At 34.3% G+C, this 27000-nt stretch overlaps 1 protein-coding gene across 6 annotated transcripts in view; it reads left to right on the forward strand.

Moving 5' to 3' along the window:
- The window catches only part of LTBP1 (latent transforming growth factor beta binding protein 1), a 421971-nt gene that overhangs the window by 157450 nt on the left and 237521 nt on the right, over positions 1–27000 (forward strand). For 4 of the 6 annotated variants that reach the window (XM_031951251.1, XM_031951252.1, XM_031951253.1 and 1 more), the window contains exon 5: positions 23516–23683. The exons of 1 other annotated variant lie outside the window; for it this stretch is intronic. In XM_031951251.1, the coding sequence (XP_031807111.1) occupies positions 23516–23683 (168 nt within the window). Of the gene's footprint in view, positions 1–22929; positions 23684–27000 lie in introns of those variants that run through there. One more of the 6 variants, XM_031951256.1, reaches the window with a different exon arrangement.

Consider the following 27000-nt stretch of genomic DNA (forward strand, 5'->3'; position numbering starts at 1 on the left):
GCTATAATTCAGAAGAGAGACCAGACCTAGATATATAGACCTAGGTGTTATCTGAATAGAGATAAAAATAAACTCATGGAAACTGATGAGATCATCCAAGTTGTAGAGGACAGAGGAAGCTTCTAAAAGAATTTTGGAAATGGGGGAAATGAGGAATTGTAATTCCGGTGGCAATGTCAGAGGAGACAAAGAGGTCATATACAAAAGTTGTTACAAAGCTAAAACTAATAGGACTTGACAGCAGATTAAATATGGGGATAAAAGAGAGAGAGAAGAGAGAGTGAGTAAAGAGTTGAGGATGACTCCTAGGGTATGAGCCTGAGTAACAGGGATGATAGTGATACTCTTATTAATAATAGGGAAGTTAGGAAGATGGAGGGTTGGTAGGAAAAGATAATGAGTTCAGTTTGGGACATTGGACATTTGGACATTAGTTTTCAGATATATACAGAAGGTTCACTTTGAAGCAACCACTTGTTAGGTGGAGATAACAAGATGGAAGGTCAGGAGAGAAGTTAAAAATACTAGATAGATACATGATTAGTAATAGAATAAGAGGCAAAAGATTTGAGAAAAAAGGATACTGTACAGTTAAACTGGTTTACCAAGGAGTCAAGATGGAGCAGGGAAGGGTGGAGTGTATAGATATTAAAGAAGTGATATTCTGTGAAAGAATGGAGAAGAGGGATTCAAGGTTGTAGTGAGGATGATAAAAAGGGATTGACATTGCAAGACAGGTAAAATAATAATAAATTATAATAAGATAAAAGAATTTCAGAGTTAAATGAGAATGGAAATGTAAGAGTGATAGCAAGATAAAGAGTATGTTCATGTCTCAGTATATAGCTGAAGTGGGGTAGAGGAATAGTTATGGAGAAAGAGTAAGTTGAGAAACTGAAAAGTTACAGTGTTTGAGGGAATATCATTATATATATAATATATTATATATTATATCTATCATTATATATATAATATATTATATTATATTATTATATAATATTATAATAATAGTATTATATATACATATGTACATATTTTAGATTCTTGATATTTCTTATGAAGCAAAAATATATATTATATTTCTTATTCAAACTAACTCCAAATATCAAAATTTTTCACTTATGCCCAATCAATAATCACTTGTTTCCAGTTCTTTGCTGCTACAGAAAGTACTGCTATGAATATTTTGGTATGTATGGTGTCTTTCTCTTTGATGTCCTTTGAACATATGCCCAGTAGTGGGATTTCTGAGTCAAAGTGTATAAACTGCTTTTTAAATTTTTTTGCCTTATTCCATATTGTCTTCCAGAATATTTGGACCAATACATGTCTCCACAAACAGTGTATGTTATTAGTGTGTCTATATTCCTGTAGTCAGCCTCTCCACATTGACTGTATTTTTGTCATATTTGGCAATTTGTTAGATGTGAAATGAAATCTCATTATTGTTTTTATTTGCATTTCTCTTATTAATGATTCGGATATGCCTTTATTCCAATTCTTTTTTCTAATTAGAATTATCAAAAATTAGAGTAAGCTATGTGGAGAGGGTAATGAATTCCTTCTCACCTGGCTAAAGCTGCTTGACCACTTATGATGTGGATTATCTAGGAGATTCCTGTTCTAGTATATATGTAACAGATGGCTACAGAGTTCCAGTCTATTGCTGAAAGGATACCTGATAATCAGGTGATAAGGATTTTTGAAGATATGTTCCACTCTCTATTAGTTGAAAATATTATTTTCACTGAAGCCTTTGATGCCCAGCACAGCTGATAGAGGTGCTGTCACTATTATATTGCTTTATTGAAATAAAAGCACATTCTTCATTTTGGTTACTTCAAATCTGAAGATAGTTTAGTAATATAATATTATTTGGCAAGCAATTTTTGAAGAAAACTCTTCCTTAATGAAAAAGATTACCCTTCTTTGTCTGTCTTTCTGATATTTTAGGACAAATTTAGAACTAAAGGGCGGATGCTTTAAAATATGCTGACTTTATTTCTGTGTTCAGTATTTCATGTTAGAACCAGCAAGAGCTTGCATTAGCGGTATTTGACATTCTTAAATAGAGATCTACTCTCATTTTAGGGTTGTCTATTTTAATAAAATTTAATAAAAATAAAAATAAAAAATTCTTGCATAATATATAATCTAATTATGCATTATGATAATATTTATAATATTATTCACTAAAACTTAAAATTGTATTAAATTTTTAGGGATATTCTACATATTTTCAATAAGCAAGTCTTGGACAGTTAGAATTGGTAACCCTTCTAAAGCAGGACACTTTAGTTGTAGTATGTTAGTTCTGTATAGAAATGTCTATATGTATCTATATATATATATGTGTATATATAGATATGTCTATAAACTTAAAATCTAACTTTATTACAAAGATTTTAATAATTATTCTAAGTATAAATTTGCAAATTTCCCCTGATAATAAACTCCCCCTATTTAGAAGAGTGTCTCCATTTCACCCTTAGATTTGTGTGGAAGCAAAGTTGTTCTTTGCCTTTTAGGTTGTGTTGCAATTATAAGAACAAGAATATATTGATTACTTAATGATGTTGTTGTTTATTCTTCATTTTTGAAGAGATTATGAGATTATGGCTTGATTTATACATGAATTGGATTTAAGTGAGGCAGAGTTGCATGAAGTTGTTGACCTCATTTTCTTTTCCAGAATCATTGAAGTTCAGTAGCAAGACAAAAGTCAGGATGAGTGGTAATGGCCTAGGATGCAGTGAATGACCTTGACATTTTCTAGGTCTAACCAAGCTCTCAGTACTGCACAGTACTTGCTTTAGCTGCCTTCATATTTGTTGGAACAAATAGTTCTAATTCACCTATCTACTTGGAGAAGCCTTCACATGCTTAGAGTAGACAACCTCTAGCTCTCTAGTGGATGTGAGGCCTGTCAGCTACCCTTAACCTAGTTTAGTTTCTCTGCTGAGATGGTTTTATTGGAATGTGGCCACAGTTCATGCTACAGCTTCTTGGAACTTTAAGTGAAAGTTGGGTGACAGATGGAATCAAAGGTGGATGAGTGGTTCTGTAATGGACCCAATAAGCCAGAGGTAACAGTCTTCCCTTAACATCCCATATACCCCTTGACAGTGATAGCAAAATTTAGAAGGTAAGAAAGTTTGTGGAGAAAGATCATGAGTTCAGTTTTGGTCAATTTTGGACATATTGAGTGATGATATAATTTTATATTTTTGTGGAGTTTGGTAAATTATATAGCAGCACTTTGCCTTTATTATATATTACATTATGTATTATTAATTATTAATTAAATATTAATAATATGTTATATATTATATGTATATTTAATCATTAATGCTGTGAAATAATGAGGATAAATATTGTCTTCATTTTTTGTGTGAAAACTGAAGGCTTGAGAGTTTATTTGACTTGTATAAGTCATTTGGCTAGAAGTTGTCAGAATTTATAAATTTATGGAAAAAGGGAAAACCCAAGTTCTGCTTTGTACTGTCCCAGTATATGTCCTGTGAATCACAGATCACATTTGGTAGCCAAAAATCTAATGTGATCTTGGGCTGTATTAAAAGAAGAATCACTTCCAGGAATAAGGAGGTGATTATCCTTCTGTACTCTGCCAAAATATTCTACATCTGGAGTATTGTGGTCAGTCATGGCTGTCACAGTTGAATATGGACATTGATAAATGTGATACTATCCACAGGAGAGCAACAGGAATGTAAGAGACTTAAAGCCATGTTATTTGAGTCAAAGTAGCTAGGAATATTTAGCTTATAAAAAGATATGACTCAGAGAATACATGAAAGTAACTTGAAGTAATTGAAAGATTGTCATGTGAAAGATGGTTTGGACTTAAATTTGTATGTAGAGGCACAACCAGGAACAATGGAAGGAAGTTGTAAACAGGCCAAGTTAAGCTTTACATCAGGAAAACCTTCTTAACAATTACAATTGGATTGGATTGGATTGCCTTAAGAGATGTTCCACCATTCTCTCATAGCAATGTTCAAACAGAGACTGGATAAACACGTGTTGGATATGTTATAGTCAAGAACTCTTTTTGTTATTAGTTGAAGAACATGGCCTCTGAGGAGGCCTTTCAACTCTAAAATTCAGTGATCTGTTTTTTGTCTGTTATACACTGCATCTAAACCCAATGGGACCATGGTACTATACTCCTCTCCATTAATGGGTTCATCTCATTGGAACCAGCCTCCCACTCTCTTTTTCCCCACTCCTCGGTACACATATAGATATAGTACAGACCAAGTCCAGTCCTAGGGGAGTTGAGAGGCATTCTACCTTTTCTCATATTCTGGCTCTCTATATTACCATACCAAAATCCCAGAAAAGATTTATTTAAGTTTAGGCTTTGGCTGATGTAAAGGATCTCCCAAAAGGGAGAAGAAAGGTAGTCAGCATATAATATAAATTAGGACAGATATATTTACTAAACACAAAAGAAATATTTTCACACAAAAAGATCTCAGAAGGACTGATTGAGAGAGAAAACTTAAGTTAAATTGCAGTAATAGTTACTGTTATTCTTTTCATTCTTTTCAAGGAGATTGAGACTTAGAAATATTAAATCACAACATTTTGTGGGACTACTCAATAGGCATTTTATATTTCACTTTGCCTCTTCATTCTCCTCCTCAAGATAAGTATTTTCTATCAATCATGATTAAGGACTTGGCTGATCCATTGCCTGGTGGTTCTCTTCTCCAAGAGCACGTGAATAATTGCCAAGATCTCCTGAAGTGGAGACTGCATTAACTGAAAATTTAGGATACCCTAGAACTCTTGAACTTACAAGTTTGTCTCTTAACTTGGTCATATCCATGTCAAAATTGATGTTCACTGAAGGTTAAAGGAAGTAAAGTCGCCCAGGGACGAGGTCACTATTTTTAAAGATCCACTAAGTAAGCTACACTTCCTCTTCAGCAACCAATAAGAAGTTTGTTGCTTAATATTCGCATAATCACCTGAGACCTTCAGCACTGAGTCACCTAAGGTGGCCAGAAGCAGCTAAGGTGCTTCTTTGCTAGAGTACCTAAAAGCTGAGCTAATTCACATGATTGACTGGAGGCAGGCAGGTGACTTTATGGGCATCTTATTATATAAGGGCAACTCCAAATTTCAAAGCAAAGAAGAATTCTTTATTTAAGAAGGAAATTTTACTTTACTGCTGGAATATAACAATACTTTAGTCCTCAGATCTGCATGAAGATGGGCTTTATATAGGGAGACCAAAAAAAAAAAAAAAAAAAGACCTTAATTTTTCTGTTATCAGAAATTAAGAAAGTTTTTAAGAACGTGTGTGTATGTGTGTTATTACCCATTTAAAAGAGAAGAAAAAGAAACTGCTCTGTCTGGAGAAATCTAGATTAATGCTGAATCAATGACCTTTCATCTTATATGATACTTTCAGAGCATAGAACTAAGTATAGTGTCTCTTTTCCTTCTCTCTTTACGTTAGAATTATGAGTCAGAATACTGCATATAACCGTTAAAGCTGTCTGGTAAAGATAGAATTGAAGTTGTGGCTTTTTTCCCCTTTGCATGGGAATTTTTGCAGCTTCCCACTATCATGGACCCTATTAGATATTTCTTTAAAGGAACTTGACTTATTTTATTGTTGCACAGCTAGATCAAAGCTATGACATATCAAAAATTTAGCTGGTGGGACTAGAGAATGGGTTAGGCAATATAAAGTGATGGAAAGCATACTGTATTATTTATTTCAGGAGACATGAGTCTAGTATCAGATGTGATAAACATTTCTGACCCTTAATCTCCTTATCTGTAAAATATAATGGAAGGGATATTAGATTAAATGACTTCTTTTAGCTCGATCATTCTATGATCTCTGTGTAATTGAAAGAATTGTACTCATAAGCCACGGGTTAGCAGAGAAAACCAATTTTTCTTTAGAAATAGAGAAACACTACACATTATCATTGTTGACTAGCTTTTTAATTTGTTTGAAAAATCAACATGAAGATGATACTTGCCTCAAAAACTAGTTTGGTCACATGACTTAAGGGCATAAAAGATTCTAATTAAATTAGAATTTTGATAAATACTGAAAATTAATTCACTGGTCTATTGGTGCAGTTTTCTTCTTTGAAATTGTCTCAGGAATTATATCCAAATCATTATATTGAAGACCTTGTTGAATGTGAGGACTGACTAAATGGCCCAATTATATCTCCCATTTAAGTAGTTCTTTGAAACCTTCTAAGATAGTTTGTGTAAGTATTACTGTCCCCATTTTACAGATGAGGAATAGATTCAGAAAGAGATTGAGAAGTAATGCTGTGTTATTCTTTCCATTTACTGACTTACTAGTCTTAGGGGAAGTTTTTAAATAAGTCAAATTGAAAAATAAGAAGGTTTCAGGGAAACTAAAGATATGCAGTGTCCACACACTGGAAATACAAGGAAGTATAGTGACAGCAGCAACAAAGAAAGAAGCTTTTTTCTTTTGAGAGAACATGTTATTGCAGAAGGTACCTCCAGAATTTTGTAGGTACTATCTTTTGGTGACTCTTTAAAGAGGATTTTTCATTTTAGAGTTGAATTTGACCTCTGAGAATCTTCTTAACTCTGAGATTTTATGGTTTTCTGATCACTGTCTTGGCAGGGTACAAAAAGGAAAAGAACCAAAAAATTATTGATGTAAAAAGAATTAACTAACAGCTGGAAGATTTGCAAAGAGTATTAGACTATGTATAGCATTTTTTTTAAACTAACTGGCAGATAACTGCCTTTGTGATTTTGATCAACACATTCAAAGACACATAACTGTAGAATGGAATGAAATAATGAAATAAGGAGAATTTAGACAGAAAAATTCTCTAATAATAGAATTAATATAATATGGATTTGGCAGTAGTGTCCCAAATGGAATAGTTGAATTTATTGATTAATTTAAATTTGGGCTACAGAGTGGTTGGCATGTGTATTGGTCAAGAGAGGAAGTTAATGACATCAGTTTTTTACATGCTTCATTTCCCTGATTTTACCATTTTAAGTAACTTATAAATTTCCTTACCATTAATTAGTGTCCCAGAGTTTTTTCTGGTTACTCTCTCTGTTGTCTCTTTTTAAAATCTGGGAGTCATCCTAACATTTGGGAAAACTTCCTAGTTTCGATTAGAGGATCTTCAACTTTTCTTTCAGTGTCTTAGGGTAAAAGCAGTTTCAGAATATAATTTTATTTTCAGTTGCTCTAGATTTTCACTGACTGTGTTATAAGATTGGACTACCTCAAGAGAAAACCAAGGTATATATTTGTGGCCTGGCAGTCTGAACAGTTCCAAATACCTATTTAATCCTCAGGTGGTTGTGGTTTCCTCTCTTGTACTGTCCTCCTGCTCCTTTATTTATTCAGAAAAGCAGAATTTAAAGTTTATAAACTGCAGTAAGTTATTTCCCTCCATGTCTGCCTGTGGTGCCAGATGGAAAAAAGTATTCAAATACCCTTTAAGAAAATAGTACCATGTTCAAAATGGGTTCATGATCAAAGCATAAAGAATGATATTATAAATAAATTAGAAGAACATAGGAGAGTTTATTTCTCAGACCTGGGGAGGAGGAAGGAATTTGTGACCAAAGAAGATCTAGACATCATTATTGATCACAAAATATATTGATTTTGATTATATTAAGTTAAAAAGTTTTGGCACAAACAAAACTAAGGCAGACAAGATTAGAAGGGAAGCAATAAACTGGGAAAACATTTTTACATTCAAAGTTTCTGATAAAGGCCTCGTTTCCAAAATATATAGGGAATTGACTCAATTTTATAAGAAAGCAGGCCATTCTCCAATTGATAAATGGTCAAATGATATAAACAGACAATTTTCAGATGAAGAAATGGAAACTATTTCTAGTCATATGAAAAGCTGCTCCAAATCACTATTGATCAGAGAAATCCAAATTAAGACAACTCTGAGATACCACTACACATCTTTCAGATTGGCTAAGATGACAGGAAAAGATAATGTAGAATGTTGGAGGGGATGTGGGAAAACTGGGACATTGATACATTGTTGGTGGAACTTTGAACAAATCCAACCATTCTGGAGAGTGATTTGGAACTATGCTCAAAAAGTTATCAAATTGTACATATCCTTTGATTCAGCAGTGTTACTACTGGGCTTATATCCCAAAGAGATCTTAAAGGATGGAAAGGGACCCACATGTGCAAAAAATGTTTGTGGCAGCCGTTTTTGTGGTGGCAAGAAACTGGAAATCGAATGGATGCCCCTCAATTGGAGAATGGTTGAGTAAATTGTGGTATATGAATATTATGGAATATTATTGTTCTGTAAGAAATAACCAGCAGGATGATTTCAGAAAGGCCTGGAGAGACTTACATGAATTGATGCGAGGTGAAATGAGCAGGGCCAAGAGATCATATACACAGCAACAACAAGACTATACGATGATCAATTCAGATGGATGTGACTCTTTTCAACAATAAGTTGATTCAAACTAATTCCAATTGTCCAGTATATGAACAGAGCCATCTACATGCAGAGAGAGGACTATGGGAACTGAATGTGGACCACAATCTAGCATTTTCACTCTTTCTGTTATTGTTTGCTTGCATTTTTGTTTTCCTTCTCAGGTTTTTTTTTCTTTCTAGATCCGATTTTTCTTGTGCAGCAAGATAACTGTATAATTATGTATACATATATTTGATTTAACATATAATTTAACATATGTAACTTGTATTGGACTACCTGCCATCTAGGGAAGGGAGTGAGGAGAAGGAGGAAATTTGGAACAGAAGGTTTTGCAAGGGTCAATGTTGAAAAAATTACCCATGCATATGTTTTGTAAATAAAAAGACATAATAAATTTTTTTTTAAAATCAATTCAGATAAAAAAAAAAGAAAATAGTACCATGTTGATGGCATTAAAGTCTCCTTTGAGATTTATAATTTCAGAGCATTTTGGTAAAAGTTATCATCTCTTTGTATCTTTGGGTGGTCCTTCTTTATAAACACATTCTTATCTCTCTCCTAACATGAATTTTTTCTCCAGTTCTATCTCATCTGTCTTCCATTTTTACACTTAATTCCCATTTCATATCTTGAATTGCTTCAGAGAAGGGATAACTTAAGTGTCTACTCTTTCTTTGGCCTCAGCAAGGTTCACAAGGGAAGGAAAGTGGATTAACATTAACAATTAACATTTCTTGGGCAAATAGAATTGTCCCTTTGTCATGACCAAGGGGCTCCTTAGTTGCTGAGTAGTGGGTATGGAAGATCCTGAGAGTAGCAGCTATGAGCTTTAATCTAGCAAAGGTATCAGCCTCTTTGATTGAATTTCATGTGCTATAACTGAGCGATCTCTCTTCTCCCCCTTCCACTCCTATGTCCACACTTACTTCCCTTACCCCCACTCCAACCCAAGTAAGACCTATTTAATTTATATTAAAGATGGGGTGAACTGAAATTTTGTGATTCTGTGAAGCCTTTTTAACTAACTTAATGCCCTACCTTGGATTGTACTATGTCCCCATAGATGTATAGAACTTTCACGTTAATGGGTATTTTAAAGAAAATATTCTGATTCGTAGTAGTTCCAGGTTCTTTGGAATTTTCATAAATGCATCTCCATGTCTTCTTTCTTGTTATAAAATCTTATTACAAAATTTGAGCTTTAGGTTTTGGTTTGCTAATAGCTCACTGGGGTCATCTATAGCTCTCATTGATCTCATCACTCAGTTGAGGGTTTTGGACTAGAGTAGAGGTGATCAACTGTTTTGGTCTCAAGATAATTCATACTCTTCAATTAAATTCATACTCTTGTGAACCATTATACTAGAGGACCTTCTCTGAATTTTCAAGTTCTAAATCTATGATCTCCTGATCTTTGATTTTAATTTTAATTCATAATTCTTATTCTATGAATCCCCATTTTGTATGAGACATCTTTAGTTTTTACTGAAAATTAACAGATGTTAAGTATGATCTCTAGGGGATTCTTGAAAAATCTGTTTTGTAGAAGCCTAATTCCAAAAAAGAACAAATTGATTTGCTATTATCCATAGTATAGCAGTTCAGAAGCAATTGGAGTCTTTGTGGAAAAAAGAGAAAAAGCAACATTTTTAAAAGAGAAAATGTTTAATATTTCATTATAATGACAACATTTTATATATCATGAACTTTGACTTCAACTTCCTTGTCTTACAGAAATAGCACAGGCACACTGGGCTGACATTGGAGAATATCTGTTAAGATACCCAAAAATGGAAAAGAAGACAGTTGTGGAAGGAGTAGGCAGACAAATCATGTCTGTCTTTGAGTGCTAGAAAACCCTTTAAAATAAAAAATAGGAGATATTAGTTCAAATGTTCATAGAAAGTTGAAGACTGACTAGAAGTCTTTTCTGTATATATTCATTTACCTAGTTTTATTTCAAGAGGTTTTAAAAATATTCTAATCATTCATCTGATTAATAGTGAGATATAGTAAAAAAAAAAAAAAAAGAATTGGTTTGGGACTCAGATACTGAGGGTCCCTGGCCAATCCAGTGAACTTCTCTGAATCTGTTTTATTATCTATAAGATAGGAATGATAGGAACCATACTCTCTACCTTACAGGGTTGTTATAAAAGCAACATTTTGTAAACTCTAAAGCATTCTGCAAATGTGAGTTATTTTTTTCTGGAAAGTATTTGCTATAGGCCTAACACTAAAAACTCTGCTTTTAAAAAGCAACTGACCATTTGTTTAGGGAGATGAAACAAGCACAGATTTTTATGGAGTAGTTCCTCCTGTTTAAGAAGTAAGTTTAGTCTGTTATGTTTCCAATAAAGCGTACCATTGCTATTTTAGAAATTCATTTCATGACTTTAGAGTAGCGAGGATTGTCAAAATGAGGCTGAAGAAAAACTCTTAAAAATATTCCCCCTGAGAAATAAATATGATATTCCAGATGATAAAAGAGGCTCTTATTTCTGAACCTACTTAATACCTAATCATTTACAAACAAAACATTCCACTCAGGTGTGAAAATAATTTTTAATATGTATCTTTTAAATACTTTTTAAGAGAAAGGGTCTCACAAAGATTAACATCTTGAACTGTAACCTAAAATAATAGTTTCAGGGGGTACTTTAAGATACTTAGATATGGACTCAGAGATTATTAGGATTTTGGTTTCAGTGGCTGTTTACATTTTCTATTCATTCACAGAAAAACAGATCACATCATGTCCCTTTTAAAGGCTTTTAGCTGATTAAATCTTGGCTTTTTGGTACTGCAGATTTTATAACTTGTAGACACAGTATCATTAAAACCAATGACCTTTCAGAATGCTACACGTAGAGTTAGTTTTTAGTCTTCAAGAAGGGTAAGAAGAGGAAAAAAGAAATTCTAGATATAGTTATTTTCATACAATTAAATTTAAAAATGTGTTGGAGAGAAAAGGCAACATGGAATAATGGGGGGAAGTTAGTGGATTAGATCAAGAAACCTGGTTTCTTGTTCCAGCTTTGTTTCTATGACAATTAAAAACTTGACATTGAAATTGCATAATAAACTGTTTGAAATTTACCAAGGGAGCTCCCAGTCCACACTGGAATGTGAATGGATAATTTTAAAATTTTCAAGGGAGGAAACACAGATTGTTATTTAAAAAATGCAACCTTGCTAATAATTCAAGAGCTGCAAATTAGATCTTTGAGGTATACATAACATGGTAAAATAATAATAATAAAAATATTGATATTGGGAAAATAGGTTCACTTGTTTGGTGGAATTACAAACTTGGAGAACCATTTTTAGATTTCAGTCTTGCTAGATGCAGTAAAAATTACAAAAATAATAATCTCCTTGACCCATTGATTCCATTGTTATTGGTTCAAAGATTGATGGAAAGTGCAGTAGGTTTGGAGTTGGAGGATGTGGTGGTTCTAGCCCAATTTCTGTCACTGACTTACTTTGTGACCCAGAGAAGCCTATTAATTACTCTTGATCTTTAATTTCTTTATCTAGAAAATGAGGAGATTGAAATAGATCTTCATGTAGGTAGAGACTGACTTCAATCTGAAATCAGTGGTCAGTGACTTCAGCACTGATTGATGATGGTCTGTTGAGAACACCATGGAAGCGTTCAGTCCATTTCTTTAGGATCATTTTCTTATCACTAAGCAATGTGGCTCCATCAGCACTGTGAAATTGAAATATACCATAGGGCTTTGGCCCATAAATAGTTTCCAGGGCATCATAAAAACATTTTTGATTGTTATTATCAGCACAAAAGTGAATTTCATCTGCCTTCTTACTGAACCAAGAATCCTACATCTCTAATCTTTGCTTAATACCTTACCTTTGATAGAATTAAATGTTGCCTTGTTAGTGATGGATGAATTATCCTTCTGGCAAACTTTGCTTATTTTTCATGAGCAGCATCTGAATTTCCCCATCATTTTCATCAAACTTGTCTTGATGTTTGTTAGTGTCCTGACCCAGAACAAACACAATGCTGTATTCCAAATCTTTGAAAGCTGCTTACTTTTTTTCTGCTCCACTTCTTCCAACTGTAGTTGATTCAACTTTTCCTCCAAGTTAGCAACAAACTATTCTTACTCAGAGAAGTCTGCAATCTGTTGACATTAATTCTTCTGGTAATAATTTTGTCTTGGGGCCGCCACTTTTGTTGAATGAGAATATTCAGTATGGAGAGCATAAGTCTATAATTAGTTCAGTACTCTGCATGACATGTTGCCTTCATCACTCTCACATCCTGTTTGTCTTTTCTCCTTACAATCCCATAGTCTATCAAATGTCAATGTTTGTTGCAAGAATGCAATCCATGAAAATTTTATTGCAATTAGGTAAATGGAAGAGAATGCTTATGATGAGAAGATCATGAGATATACAAGTCTTCAGTAACAAGTGACTATTGCTGTTGCTATTTCTGATTCTGTTCCTTCCAAGGACTCCCTGGCATGACTGGTAGTCTGAGCTTACACTAGCATCCAGAATTATAAACTTGCCCTTTTGTGGCACATTGATGGTAAGGCTCTCCAAGTCTTCATATAATTATTTTCTTTGACCTCCTCAATTTCATTATGGTGGGAGCATAGGCATAAGGAGCATAATAGCAAGTGGCAGTTGCATGGTCATGAGCTTGTGTTCACTCCTTTAGATGGGGGCATATGTTTTGTTGACTAGCTTAGTTTTGATTACAAAGCCAATAGCAGCTCATGGTGCTCTACTTCATTGGAGCCACTTCAGAAAAAAACACACATCCAAGTCTGATTTCAGTAAGCTGGTCTTCATTTGCTAGTCCTTCCACCTGGGGCTGCTATTTGAATTTGAATTCTATTGAATTCTTTCATAATAAGAGCTGTTCATCTTTCACATTCACTAGATTTTGTGTGGTCTATCAGCGAGTGTACATTTCATGTACTGATGGTAAGTGGAATCATCTTTGCAGAAGTTTTTGTACATTTTGTTGTGTTTTGACCACAGGGTGGGTTCCCTGCCTGCTGTGGTAATCAGATCCAGGTTCTACAAACAGACAGTTTTTAGAGGATCTTTTCTGATCCTTTTCTCATATCAGAAGGTGAATAGTATAATCTCTGTTCCTTAATCTTAAATAAGACTGTCCAGACACCTAGTGGACTACCAAATTTCATTGCTGCTTCCAATAAGAAAATGACCCTGTGGCTTGGGATTCCTGTGTGGAACACAGATTCCATTGTATCCACACTGGCTGCTTCATCACTTGCTGTTTCCACAGGACAAGATATGGGTAAATATAGCAAAATGGTATGAGTGATGTCTTTTGATTTGTGTATAAATTTGATTTAAGTGAGCCTGAAGTTGTCAGCCTCATTCTCTTTTCATAGTCATCACACTGCAGTGGCAAAACAGATCAAGACTGATCATGGCTTGAGATGTAGTAGATGACCTTGACATCTTTGATGTCTACCCAAGCTCTAAGCACTCTACAGCACCAAGACCTCTTGGTTACTCTTACCTTGGTTTAGCCCATCTGCCAAAATGAGGTGTGGCTGCTGTGCATGCTACAGTTTCTTAGAATCACAGGTGAGAGGTAGAACAGGTGGATACCAAAGGTGAAAAGCTGATCTGAAAATAGCTCAGAAGCTGTTAAACTAGAAGTACTATTCTTCCCTGTACATATTCTACACCCCAAATTACATCTTATATGTTGAAATGAATGTATTTTAATGTATTTAAAATCAAGTTCAATTGTTTTTATATTAATTTTTAATTTATAATTAATCACTTAAAATATCATTAAGTTATTATTTGTGTATGTCTTATTTACATCCTTTCTATTGTTTAATTCTATTATCTTCAAATTGATCCTCAAGTCAGCTCCTGCTGGGTGATTAAAGTACTTGTTGGGTATAATGCTTACTAGCTCCCCTAAAGCATCATAAACATTATATATTATCTTTTCAAAAATATTTTATTTCTTTCCAGAAATTCAAATAAGGTCAGTTTTTACATTCCTAGAGAAAAATACTTTTTCTTATTGCATGAAGGAGAGAAATATTAAGGAAAAGGGAGCAGGCCGAAAAAACATACCAAAATATATAAAGTATTCCCTTAAGGTTCATAAAGCAGGGAGAGAGGGGAATATATAAAGTTTCCCAGATAAGCATTTAATTAGTATGGCAAAATTAAACAAAAGCAAAATGATAGCAAACAATGAAGAATCCTGATTATAATGAAACATTTCTAACTCTAGGATAGAGTTTCTCATTTTTATAAGCTTGCTGCAAATCTGTACGTTGCCAAAGTCTCATTGAGGTACTGGCCAGATTGCTTTAAGTCTTTTTTGGCTAATTGTGAAGTACTATATAAATCTGAATCAGAAATTCAGTATCTGAATCTGGTGCTCTTGGATTCCTAAATTGCTCTTAGTAAATTAGAAATAATGTGATCATTAGCAGTTAAAAATGGATAATACTTTTTGCTTATCCTATTTTACTTCTTTACTTTAATATACCTTTATCTGAAAAAAAATGTGTTGAAACACATCTAAAGATTCTTATCTAAGGAAGTATTTGCATCAGTACTAGAGATCTCATTTGTTTTTTCCTTTTGGCAGGATTTCTAGGAAAAAGAAGAGCTTGTTGATAGAATAACAGATATTACAGTAGCATGGATTTTATACAGCATCTTTTTTGAAGTGCTCAAAGCACTCTGTGATTCTTAATGATCTTAAAAATATTTTGTTGTTGTTCAGTAGTGTTCACCTCTTTGTGACCCTGTAAGGAGTTTGCTTCACAAAGATTTAATGGAAGGATTTTGCCATTTCCTCCTCTCATGCAATGAAACAAACGGAGGTAAAATAACTTGCCACAAGTGAATAGCTAGTGAGTATCTGAGGCTAGTCTTGCTGACTCCAGGTCTAGGGCTGTATTCACTGAACCAACTAGCTAATATTTTAGGAATAATCCCCAAAAAGCTGAATAAGGAAGGTCTGTTAAACTTAATATCATTTTGGACATCCCTCATTCTTCAAAGAATTACTTGCCTTTAGGCACTAAAGGACCATAAATGGGACAGCTAAATATCAGCTCAATTTCGCTGACACACTGAAAAAACCTACTCATGACCTGATTATGAAACTATACCTGAAGGTTTTTAGAATGATTCACTTGATAGGAAGTTTTATAGGTTTTGCCATAGAAAGGTTCTTTCTCTTTCTTGGAAGATATTGCCTGTGGTTTTTCCCTGTTGTTTAAAATTGTTAAATGTTAATGTACTGGCATAATCTTCTGGATGAATACTGAGGGGAATATATTTGCTTATGATACTTGATGTGAGTCATGAATTTGTACTGTTCATTTCATAGCTCTTTTGTATTTAGATCATATTCTGGCCTTCTGAAGGAATGCTGGCCAGTGAACCCATTTGTGGTTGTGATATTCCTATCAATAACATTTTACATGGGTTTGGGTTTTTCCTGTCCTTTATGATTTGAAAGTAGGAATTTGTATTTCTTATCTTAGAAGCATATTAACTTAGGTTTAGGAAAAAAATGACAATGACAACACCATTTCAACTTTGTTTCTCCTTAGAGGGAAAATTTTACATCAGAGTTAACAGAAGAAGACTTGATAGAATATCAAGTCTTTAGCTCTTTAGAGCATATTGTCTAAGCTGGTAGTCTTATTAAATAGCTGAATTAATGCCTTTCCAGTCAGATTCCCATGTTTTAGAGTACCTGCTCAAGAGTTCTGTCATATATAGTAAAATTTCTGTCATATAGGGAAAAAAACCAAACAAACCTTTCAAATTATATCCTTTGAAGAGCACATAAATTATGCCAAGCTTTTTCTTATTGATTCTTGATAGAACTGGTTATAGTTTATTTCGGATACGTAGTATATGATTCCTTGGCATATACCACTAGAGAGATGAACTTTTATTCTAGAAATATGAGAAATTAACTCTGTTCTAAACTTTTAGTGTGACTTTGAACAAATCTGTTATTATCTTTGTGCCTTTATGTCTTTATCAATAAAACAATGAAGTTAGACTAGATCATTTCTAAATTCTCTTTTAATTCTAAAACTCCACAATTCTTTGGTCTCTGCAAAATAAACTAGCTGCCATCCTTTCCTCCCAACCCTGCCCTGCAACCACATCTCTCCCTTAGGAGGATTTAACTAATAATAATAATAATAGTTATTACACCAATATCTGGCATTCATGTAGCATTTTAAGGTCTGTAAAATACTTTACAGATAAAATTCCATTTGATCCTCACAATGACCATGGAAGGAGAGGTAGGTGTTATTATCCCCGCTTTACAGATGAGGACCATAATAAAACAGACAGAACCTAAGTGATTTGCCTAGGGGGTGACAGTTATTTTAGTATCTAAGTCTGGATTTGAACTCAGATTTTCCTGACTTCAGGTTCCATGCTCTGTCCATTATGTTACATAGCCACAAAACCATGGGGTTAATCCACATCCATATTCTGCTTTCTCTGATAGGCCATTCTTGGTATCCTGGTACCTTGGATCTCAATGTTATCACAAAGTATGGCTTTGATTTTTTTTTTTAATTTAATAGCCTTTTATTTACAGGATATATACATGGGTAACTTTACAGAATTAACAATTGCCAAACCTCTTGTTCCAATTTTTCACCTCTTACCCCCCCCCCCCCCCCTAAATGGCAGGATGACCAGTAGATGTTAAATATATTAAAATATAACTTAGATACACAATAAGTATACATGACCAAAACATTATTTTGCTGTACAAAAAGAATCAGACTCTGAATTATTGTACAATTAGCTTGTGAAGGAAATAAAAAATGCAGGTGTGCATAAATATAGGGATTGGGAATTCAATGTAATGGTTTTTAGTCATCTCCCAGAGTTCTTTTTCTAGGTATAGCTAGTTCAGTTCATTACTGCTCCATTAGAAATGATTTGGTTGATCTTGTTGCTGAGGATGGCCTGATCCATCAGAACTGGTCATCATCTAGTATTGTTGTTGAAGTATATAATGATCTCCTGGTCCTGCTCATTTCACTCAGCATCAGTTCGTGTAAGTCTCTCCAGGCCTTTCTGAAATCATCCTGTTGGTCATTTCTTACAGAACAGTAATATTCCATAATTTTCATATACCACAATTTATTCAGCCATTCTCCAACGGATGGAAAATTCAGTTTCCAGTTTCTAGCCAAAACAAAAAGGGCTGCCACAAACATTCGTGCACATACAGGTCCCTTTCCCTTCTTTATAATCTCTTTGGGATATAATCCCAGTAGTAACACTGCTGGATCAAAGGGTATGCACAGTTTGATAACTTTTTGAGCATAGTTCCAAACTACTCTCCAAAATGGTTGGACCCGTTCACAACTCCACCAACAATGCATCAATGTCCCAGTTTTCCCGCATCCCCTCCAACAATCATCATTATTTTTTCCTGTCATCTTACCCAATCTGACAGGTGTGTAGTGGTATCTTAGAGTTGTCTTAATTTGCATTTCTCTGATTAATAATGACTTGGAGCATCTTTTCATATGACTAGAAATAGTTTCAATTTCTTCATCTGAGAATTGTCTGTTCATATCCTTTGACCATTTTTCAATTGGAGAATGGCTTGATTTTTTATAAATTAGAGTTAATTCTCTATATATTTTGGAAATGAGGCCTTTATCAGAACCTTTGACTGTAAAATATTTTCCCAGTTATTGCTTCCCTTCTAATCTTGTCTGCATTAGTTTTGTTTGTACAAAACTTTTCAGTTTAGTATAATTGAAATTTTCTATTTTGTGATCAGTAATGATCTCTAGTTCTGCTTTGGTCATAAAGACCTTCCCCTTCCACAGGTCTGAGAGGTAAACTATCCTATGTTCCTCTAATTTATTAATGATTTCATTCTTTATGCCTAGGTCATGAACCCATTTTGACCTTATCTTGGTGTACGGCGTTAAGTATGGATCAATGCCTAGTTTCTGCCATATTAGTTTTATGGCTTTGATTTTTAATGGATTAAGAAAGGTAGACTCAGTATGCTCTCTATGAAAGTTCTACTCTGTGCCACAGTTATTGTGTACCACATTTCAGCGTGAAGATGAGTGCTTTTTGATGGTTATGCCAAAGGATCACAGAAAGGCTTTTTGTAGCTCCCCAGATGACAGATCTTTTACTAAAGGAAGAATCTAATCAAGTTCTAAGAGAACCACCTCCAGACTTGGTCTCCAGATGATGAAGTTTTGTTTTGCTTTTTACCAACAGAAGACTACACATCAAGATGCAAAATAGGTTATGATCTGCAATGGAGGAAGAATTCTCCCACTAATGAAATCCTAGATACTTGAAATATTGGCACACATAGGTAGAAAGAGAGAAGTTTGGGAACATGGTAAATTGCTGTTTTAATTCAGTTTACAATTTCCTGAATATTAGGTAGGTAAAATAATCTGAGTCACTACTGATATTGAAAAGAATTAGCATTACATATATATATATATATATATATATATATATATATATATATATATGAATGTCTTTGAAACACTGAGATAGATATATAGATACTATGTATCTATATTTATATATACTATATACATAAACACTGTAGATAGTGTTTCAATGATCTTTCATTTCCTCAATCTGGGTACTCTTTCTATTGATATGGATTATAATCCATCTGAAGCTTAGTTGGTGGTCTTTCAAAGGCCTTTTGTAATTTCAAAAGTAGTTTGTAGTTTCAAAGACCTTTAATAGTTGTTAAGGTGGAAAAATTCTCCTTTCTGTGGCCAATTTGGTGACAGACCTCATTCACCTTTGCTGGTCTGATCTTAGGACAGGTGCCCAGACTATAACCATACTCCTGGTGTTTAAAACCAAAGTTAATTATAATAGAGAAATAAACAGAGTACTGAGAAAAAATAGGGCATATTGAGAACTTGTCTATTTCAGAAGTAGAGTTCTTCCTAGCAGAATAACTTGTAAAACACCAGGAAAAAAACAAAATAAAATATACTACTGCCTTCCAAGAAGAAGTGGACACTGTAAAAGTCAGAATTGAGTCACATAAAACTGTCTTTGCCTTTTGAAAATCCAGATGATCCTAAGCCAGTTTTTTTGGCCAAATAGTATTATAAGTTTTTGTTTTTTTAAAAACAATAGACTGAAAGAATCTCAAGTGCCTATTAAGTGACTACTGTAGACTAGGAGGAGAAACAAGAATAATGATTAAGGGCTTGCTTTCTTTGGATGGTCGATCTCTGCTTCCCTAAGTAAGTATAATTTAGATGAAGGTATGAACATCTGTATGGCAGCTGCTGGTACAACATGTCAATGCCAGAGGAGACAAAATAGTTGGCACAATATCTCTAATTTTAGTATTGTACCAAGAGCCAGAAAAAATACAAATTTATATTCATTTGAAGGGGAAAGATATTATCTCGTTTTTTCCTTAGTTTAATCCCATTTCCTGACCTCTTCTCACCCTACCCCCACCAAAAAGAATAAACAACCCATCAATAAAAAAGTCTATATCCTTAAGGTATCATAAGTATGGTTTGAGAACTAAGTATGATCTAATTTTTACGGGATACTGTTAAAAAAAAAAGAGAAGCTATATCATATGGATTTTTCTGATTATAGAATGAATATTCCAAATTTTTTACCTTTTCCTTATATCTAAGGTAAACTTGTCCAGACAATTTTCTGAAATCATGTAGGAATTTGGGAGAGAAATCATGTAAACAGTTGAAACATACTTGGGGTCTACCTATTCAATGTAGTGGAAAGTGTACTCCACCTGGGCTAAGGAGAAATTGGGGTTTGAGTTCAGGCTTAGATAGATATTATGTGATCTTAGATAAATCACTTAACATTTCTAAGTGAAACTTAGGTTTATCATTTGTAAAATGGGGATAAATAATGTGTTCATTACCTAGGTCACAAGATTTTGTGCATACATTGACTTGAATAGACATTTATTTGGCCCTAATGTATGGGGGGGGGAACGACAAAAAGGAAAGCCCCTATCATCAAACACCAATTAGGATACATAAATAACTAAATTCAAAGTACTTCTCTATATGTGTGTATGTGTATGAATATCTGCACAAATTTACACACACTGGTGTACTTCAAGGCAGAGAAAAAAGTGAAAGCTTTTGAATTGAGCCTTAAAGAGAAAGAAAGACCCTCAGAGGTTACTTAAGAAGGAAATGGCATTCTGGTTTTGAAAAACAGGGCATTCCAGAGCAACCAAGACTATATAAAAGGAGTCATTAGAGGTAATACTTGATAAATAGGTTTAAGTCTGATGTTGGAAGACTTTAACTGCCAAATTTAGAAATTTGTATTAAATTTTAGGGGCAATAGGGAGCTACTGTGGTTTTTTGAACAAGAGAGCAGCAAGGTCATAGCTCTGCCTTAGATTATTTTTTAGTAGTAATATGGAAGGGGGATGGGAAAGAGGGAAATGAAATTTGTAAACTGTAGAGTGCTGTATAAACATAATTATTTTTGAAGGTGACATGAAGGCCTGACTGATTGTCCCTTCAGTTGTCAACTGTGTGCCCACAATCCCCACCATTAGGATGACCCCTTTCAATTAAGACATCTATTACAGTTTTAGGTCCTGAGCCAAATTAGGATACCTGAGAGTTTACAATTTTTCTGAAGGTTTCTAAGAAAAAGTTTTTCTTCATAACCTTCTTGTTGAAATTGGAGTACTATGGGAGGTAATAAGGATGGCTTCTTTGGTTCGAGAGGAACAGTTCTGGAGACAGATAGTTTCAGTATCTGATTTCTTCCTAGCAGGGTCAGGGCAGAGCTAGGTAAACTTTACCCAGTCAGAATAGCTCAAAAATGTTCCAGCCTTGTTTTCTTGAATATGGGGAATGAAGCTACAGGGTAGGGCAGTTGGACTGGAAGGCACCATACATTGCTTATTCATAAAGTCTTCTATTGTGGTTAGACTGGAGACAGCAATTCTGTTTTCCAAGATAGGTGCTAATTATTTTATTTCCTTTTTAGTCTGTAGCACCTTAAAACATCATAAGTATTCAGTTTAAAGTTAAAATAGGAAAATGTTCCATCACTGACTTTGAATTATTGTTTCTAGAAAAATGGCTGTTAAAATGTACATTTTACATTACCAGTAGAGGTAACATTTTTGCCTTTTAGCATCCAACATTAATTAAGATTAATTATTCATCAAAGTAAACCAAGTCTTGAGAATGATTACAAATAATAAATCTTGTGTTCCAATTAAAATGGAGTATAGATATAACCAGTCAACAGACATTTATTTGGAGCTTGCTAGTGCTGGGAAGACAACTAAAAGCAAAAAATAAAGATGTTTCTCCCTTCAAGACGTTTATAGTCTAATGAAGGAAGACAGCACATAAAAAGAAGCTGAAAATGGGAGTGGAAAGGAAGATGCCCACTGTGCCTCTGAGTGTGTGTGTGTGTGGTAAGAGATGACGAAGTCTGGACTGTAATGTGGTGAGAACTGAACAGCTGCAGTGGTACTTGACCCTGGTGACTTCCTTAAATGGTAACTGTGGGAGGAGCCATTGAAACAAACAAAGGCCTCCAGCAACTGAAAGTACTTCTGAGGTGTGAATTCCAGGGCTGAAGTGGTCTTCGGGATGGAGGAGTTTCTGGGGCACAGTGGTGAAGTCTAGATTATATACTGTTTTGAAATAAAGATGGTGAGGGAGAAGATGAAAAATTTTGGATGTGGGAAGGACAAAAATCTTATTTAAGTGGCTCACTTTGGGGTCTTAGCTGTTTATACACAAAAAGATGCTTAGGTCTATTGAAAGCAGACTTTACTTGCCCTAGGAATTTGCGGAGGGCTCATAACCCATATTGTCTCAAATTTGACTCCTTTTGTAGAATTTAAACTCCCTGAGGACAGGGACTGTTAACATTCTTTTGTCTTTGTATTGCCAATTTTTGGCACTTATATAAATGCTTGCTGAAGTTAACTGAATTGAATTCCTAGGGTTAAAGTTGGTAAATCAAAGTTACAACTATACACCTGAAAGAATGTATAGACTGGATGAATGTTTATTGAAGTGAATAAATCCTCCCTGCCAAACACACCCTTTGCCTAGGACAATGTGATCCGAAGTCTGTTGATGGGCACTTTACAGTATCTAGGTTTCAACAAGTGGGGGCATTTTCATATTCTACCTAGAATTGGAAGAATTTCGAGGTAACGTTTTATCACAGGGGTAGCTCTTAGCACTTGTCTTGACTTTCCTCCTATTTAGATAGATGGTGGTGTCGATAGCCAAACAAAATATATTTTGCTTAAAGTCCGATAAAGAAATAATGCCATAGCCTTGTTTAAAAAGAAAGAAAAGAAAGAAGGAAAAGAATAAAAAGAAGGAAAAGAAAAGAAAAGAAAGAAAAAAGAAAGAAAGAAAGAAAGAAATTGTGCCGGAGCAGCTGCGTCACAAGATTTGATCACTTCAGACCTGAGTGCCAGGAGATTTGAGACAGATGTTCTCAGACACGCGGCATGCCTAAAACATTTCCAGGGGTCGGGCTGCAAATAGTGACTTAATAACAGCAGAAACAGGAAAAGTCTGCCGGAGGAGGACACAAAATTTTATTCCATACTAGGTGCATGGCCAACCTCTTTACATTACATCTGCCTGTCAGGGTTGGCTATTTAATCTCTCATGCCCTGGGTATTGCTCTTTGTCTGCCTGTGAATAAAGTACAGCATTGTGATTACTAATCCCACTCTGGTGACTTGACTTCAAATGTGGTTTTGGAGTGCATCCCAGAGTTCTGTTTGCTAAGCTTCCTACTCCTGTTTCAGAGACACCACTGGATACCGAGCAGAGAACACTGAAGGCTTCCCTCCTTCCTTAAAAACCTGTCGGGGTTGCGTGCTCTTTTCTTTTTTTTTTTTTAAACCTTCGAAGGAAATTTAATGGATACTAAGCTGATCTGTTTGTTTTTCTTTTTCTCCCTGCCTCCGCTCCCAGTGAGTAACCACACTGGCCGCATCAAGGTGGTCTTTACTCCAAGCATCTGTAAAGTGACCTGCACTAAGGGCAGTTGTCAGAATAACTGTGAGAAGGGGAATACCACCACTCTCATTAGTGAAAATGGGCATGCGGCAGACACTTTGACAGCCACAAACTTCCGAGTAGGTAAGTCACTCTAGAGTCGTAGCTGTGTTTAGTGTATAGATTTCTAAGTTTTCATGGTATTTACACCCTCTGTCTACGGTCTCCTTGCATTAGAGGATCTTGGTGATAAATAAGTACTAGCATATTGCTTTTAGGAAAACATTTTTCTTAGCTTTTTGAACTGTTTTCAACAAGACGTTTTATTTCCTGGAGGAATGAAAGCTTAAAATATTGCCCATTGCTATTTGTTAGTATGGTGATCTTGTGTGTTGGAATGGATAGAATTTAATTTTGGACAATGAAGGCTTAGATTGATCTGTTTGGGAATATTTCAGTGAGATATTGTGCAGAGTTTTTCCTATTGACCCCAAGGAATGTTTCAGGAAAAGGTTTAATAGATGACAATGAATCTTGACTTCTTCAAATTTTCCTTAAGGACACATGCATGAAAACTGCTGGATTCTGAATTCTCATTCCAGAAAAAAGTGACATTTGATGGTTCTTGTTTGCATAGTCCAGTTTACATTAAGAATTTAAATATGAGGTGGATATCTTACTGGAGGAAACTGATACAATTTCCAGTATTGTCAATTTTGTACAATAAGAGAAAATGTGAACAATAACATTCCTTGGTAAGTGATAACTTTTAAGTTCCAACAAGTTGTCCAAGAATCAAGGTGCCAACTAAGGAAAAACAAAACAAAGCAAAACAGTTTTCTGTTAATTTGGAAAGAGAAATATTTTTTCATTTTTTGGCTCACCAGACTGCTGTCATTCCATCTCCTGTCATATTTATCACAGGAAAACTTGAATCACCCAGCTGCCCATGGTTTCTGAGCAGAACTACCTATGTGTCAGATATTTGATAGACATCACATCCAACTTTTTGATGACAGTGTTGTTTTTAAGTCTTTGATGAACCATTTTTCATCAAGATGACACAGAGGTCTGAGCAAATTCATTCTTAGCTCTTCACTTATTCTTTTACTATATTGCTGTGTTGTCTAAACATGCTCTCTGGTAGTCTAGATCTGGCAAAAGCAGGCATGTTTTTAAGGTCCTATACATACTACTTTATAAGGTCAGTAGATTCATAAGTCATGGAATTCCTATTTGTAGAGTGGTTATTCATTTTTCAGTCTCTTAAAAAGGATGCACTGACGGGATGGACTTTACAAATTATGCTAAATTAGGTAGGCAGGATAGTGTCAGGGGAAGTATGCTATTCTGGTGAAAATCAGAATTCCTAGACTCCGCTATCAACCAGTATCTGGGCTTTAAGTTTCCTTTTCTCTAAAAAGAAATTGTTGAATCAGATGATCTTTAGGGTCTCAGCTTTTAAATTATTTGTAGAATTTTTACAATTGTATTAATGAGGAAAGTTATAACTATTTGTTTGTTTTCTTTATACAAAGGAAATACAGTTGTGGATTTCATGAATTTTCCCCCCATTATTTTATTTGGCTTTCTTGCCTTCCATTCACATCCCTTCTTCCTCAGTACCAACTGCTGCTTCTTTTTTGTCTTCCTCCTTTTTCTTTTTCTTGACTTTATCATTACTTGCTTTTACAACAAGGATGAAAAAGGTAGGAGAGAAGATAATAACTGGATTTTTATTTGCTTTGAAATGAAATATTTGAAAACTGTGAGAGACAGTGGACATGTACTTGTTAAAGCTTATAATATAGCTTCCCTTCTCACTTTTCCCCAGATATTTAGAAACCATATACTTCTAGCATGTTTTTCAAATGCTGAATAAATAGTTAAGTAGTAAAATAGTTAAAAATAGCAAGCCACAAAGAATTTTTGCCAAAATGAGGCTAGAATTGTATTAGAAAAGGCATGATAAGAAGTGGTTTTGTATTATACATGTCTGTATGTTTTTTCATTTGTCTCTGTTCATTTTTGTTCAAATATTTTATAGATTTCATTGGCAGATCTGGATATAGTTCTAAAATATAGAATGTAATTTTCAGATATCTTATGTTTTTGATTTTCACAAATAGATTTTATGTGCAAAGATATGTTTCAAAGGACAACAAACAGATTGTAGAGCTTATATACCCTCTTAGAATTATGTTATTAGTAGCTTTTCTGGTTCATAAATATTCTGTACATACTACTTGATTTCTGCATGCTGAGAAGATAACTTTAAAAAAAAACTTCTGACAATGTATCTGATGTATATCTGGGAAACTTCATAGTTTAGAAATTGAGTCAATAGATTATTTGTCAAGTATTGTATTGAGCCTCTGTAAAAAAAAAAGGGGGGGGGAATGTGTCCAAGTAATATTAGGAGAATGCAACAATAATAGTAATAGCTTACCTTTATGTCACATTCAAAATTTTTCAAAGTGGTTTTCTTGCTATATCTCCAAAATGTATATTTATTTATTCTAATTTTATAAATGGGGAAACTGAGGCCAAAAGAAATGACTTACACAAGGTCAAAAAAATCCAGTGGTAGAGCTGACTTAGTATGCAAGTGAACTTAATCATAGTCTGTTAACCACATAATTCCTTGGTGTGAAGTCTACTAGTAAGAATCAATAATTTATGTGGAAAAGACCATAAGATATGTGTGGGATGGATTTTTATTATGACACCTTGTCTCTCCAGCTGATTTGTGATGACTGTGAGACTAATTCAATAAAATGGGAGTAGCCAAGTCTGCTGCTGTATAAGAATTAGCAGGATACTTTTTTTTTTTTTTTGACTCGTTACCCTTATTATACTTTGGTCTTCCTGAGAGATTAGTGAGGTAAATAATACTGATTTCTTAGTCACCTTTATTATTTTATATTATGTATAGTTCTGAATGTTGCATTATAATATGCTACTATATTGTAAGTTCCAGAAAGGTGAAGAGTACATATTATTTAAACTTGGGGTCTCTCTCCCCAAGTATCTTGCATACTTATTGACAATAATTAAAAGAAATGAATTACCCAAAGGTTAAATGGGGATGAATAAAATAACTGGTTAGTGTTTCAAGCTTCTCAAAAAAGTAAGGCATAAATACAAGGCATTTTTACAAGGTTACTATAATATTTTTAAAATATTAAATCAAATCCCTCTACTTCATTATTCATTTCTTCCTCCCTCTTACTCTCCCCTTTCTTGTCTTTTCCACACCCTTCTTTCCCTCCCACTTTCATTTCTTCCTTCCCTATCTCCCTCCCTTTCTTTCTTTCTCTCCCTTTTTTCTCATCTTTCTCTTTCTTTTCCTTCCTTTTTAATTTCTGTCTTTTCTCTTTCCCTACCTTTCTCCAATTCTCTCTCCTCTCCCTTTTGCTTTCTTTCCTTTTTCTTCCAGTATTTGTCATAATCCTTCTCAT

Source organism: Sarcophilus harrisii, chromosome 2 (assembly GCF_902635505.1).
Source record: "Sarcophilus harrisii chromosome 2, mSarHar1.11, whole genome shotgun sequence".
Lineage (NCBI taxonomy): Eukaryota > Metazoa > Chordata > Mammalia > Dasyuromorphia > Dasyuridae > Sarcophilus > Sarcophilus harrisii.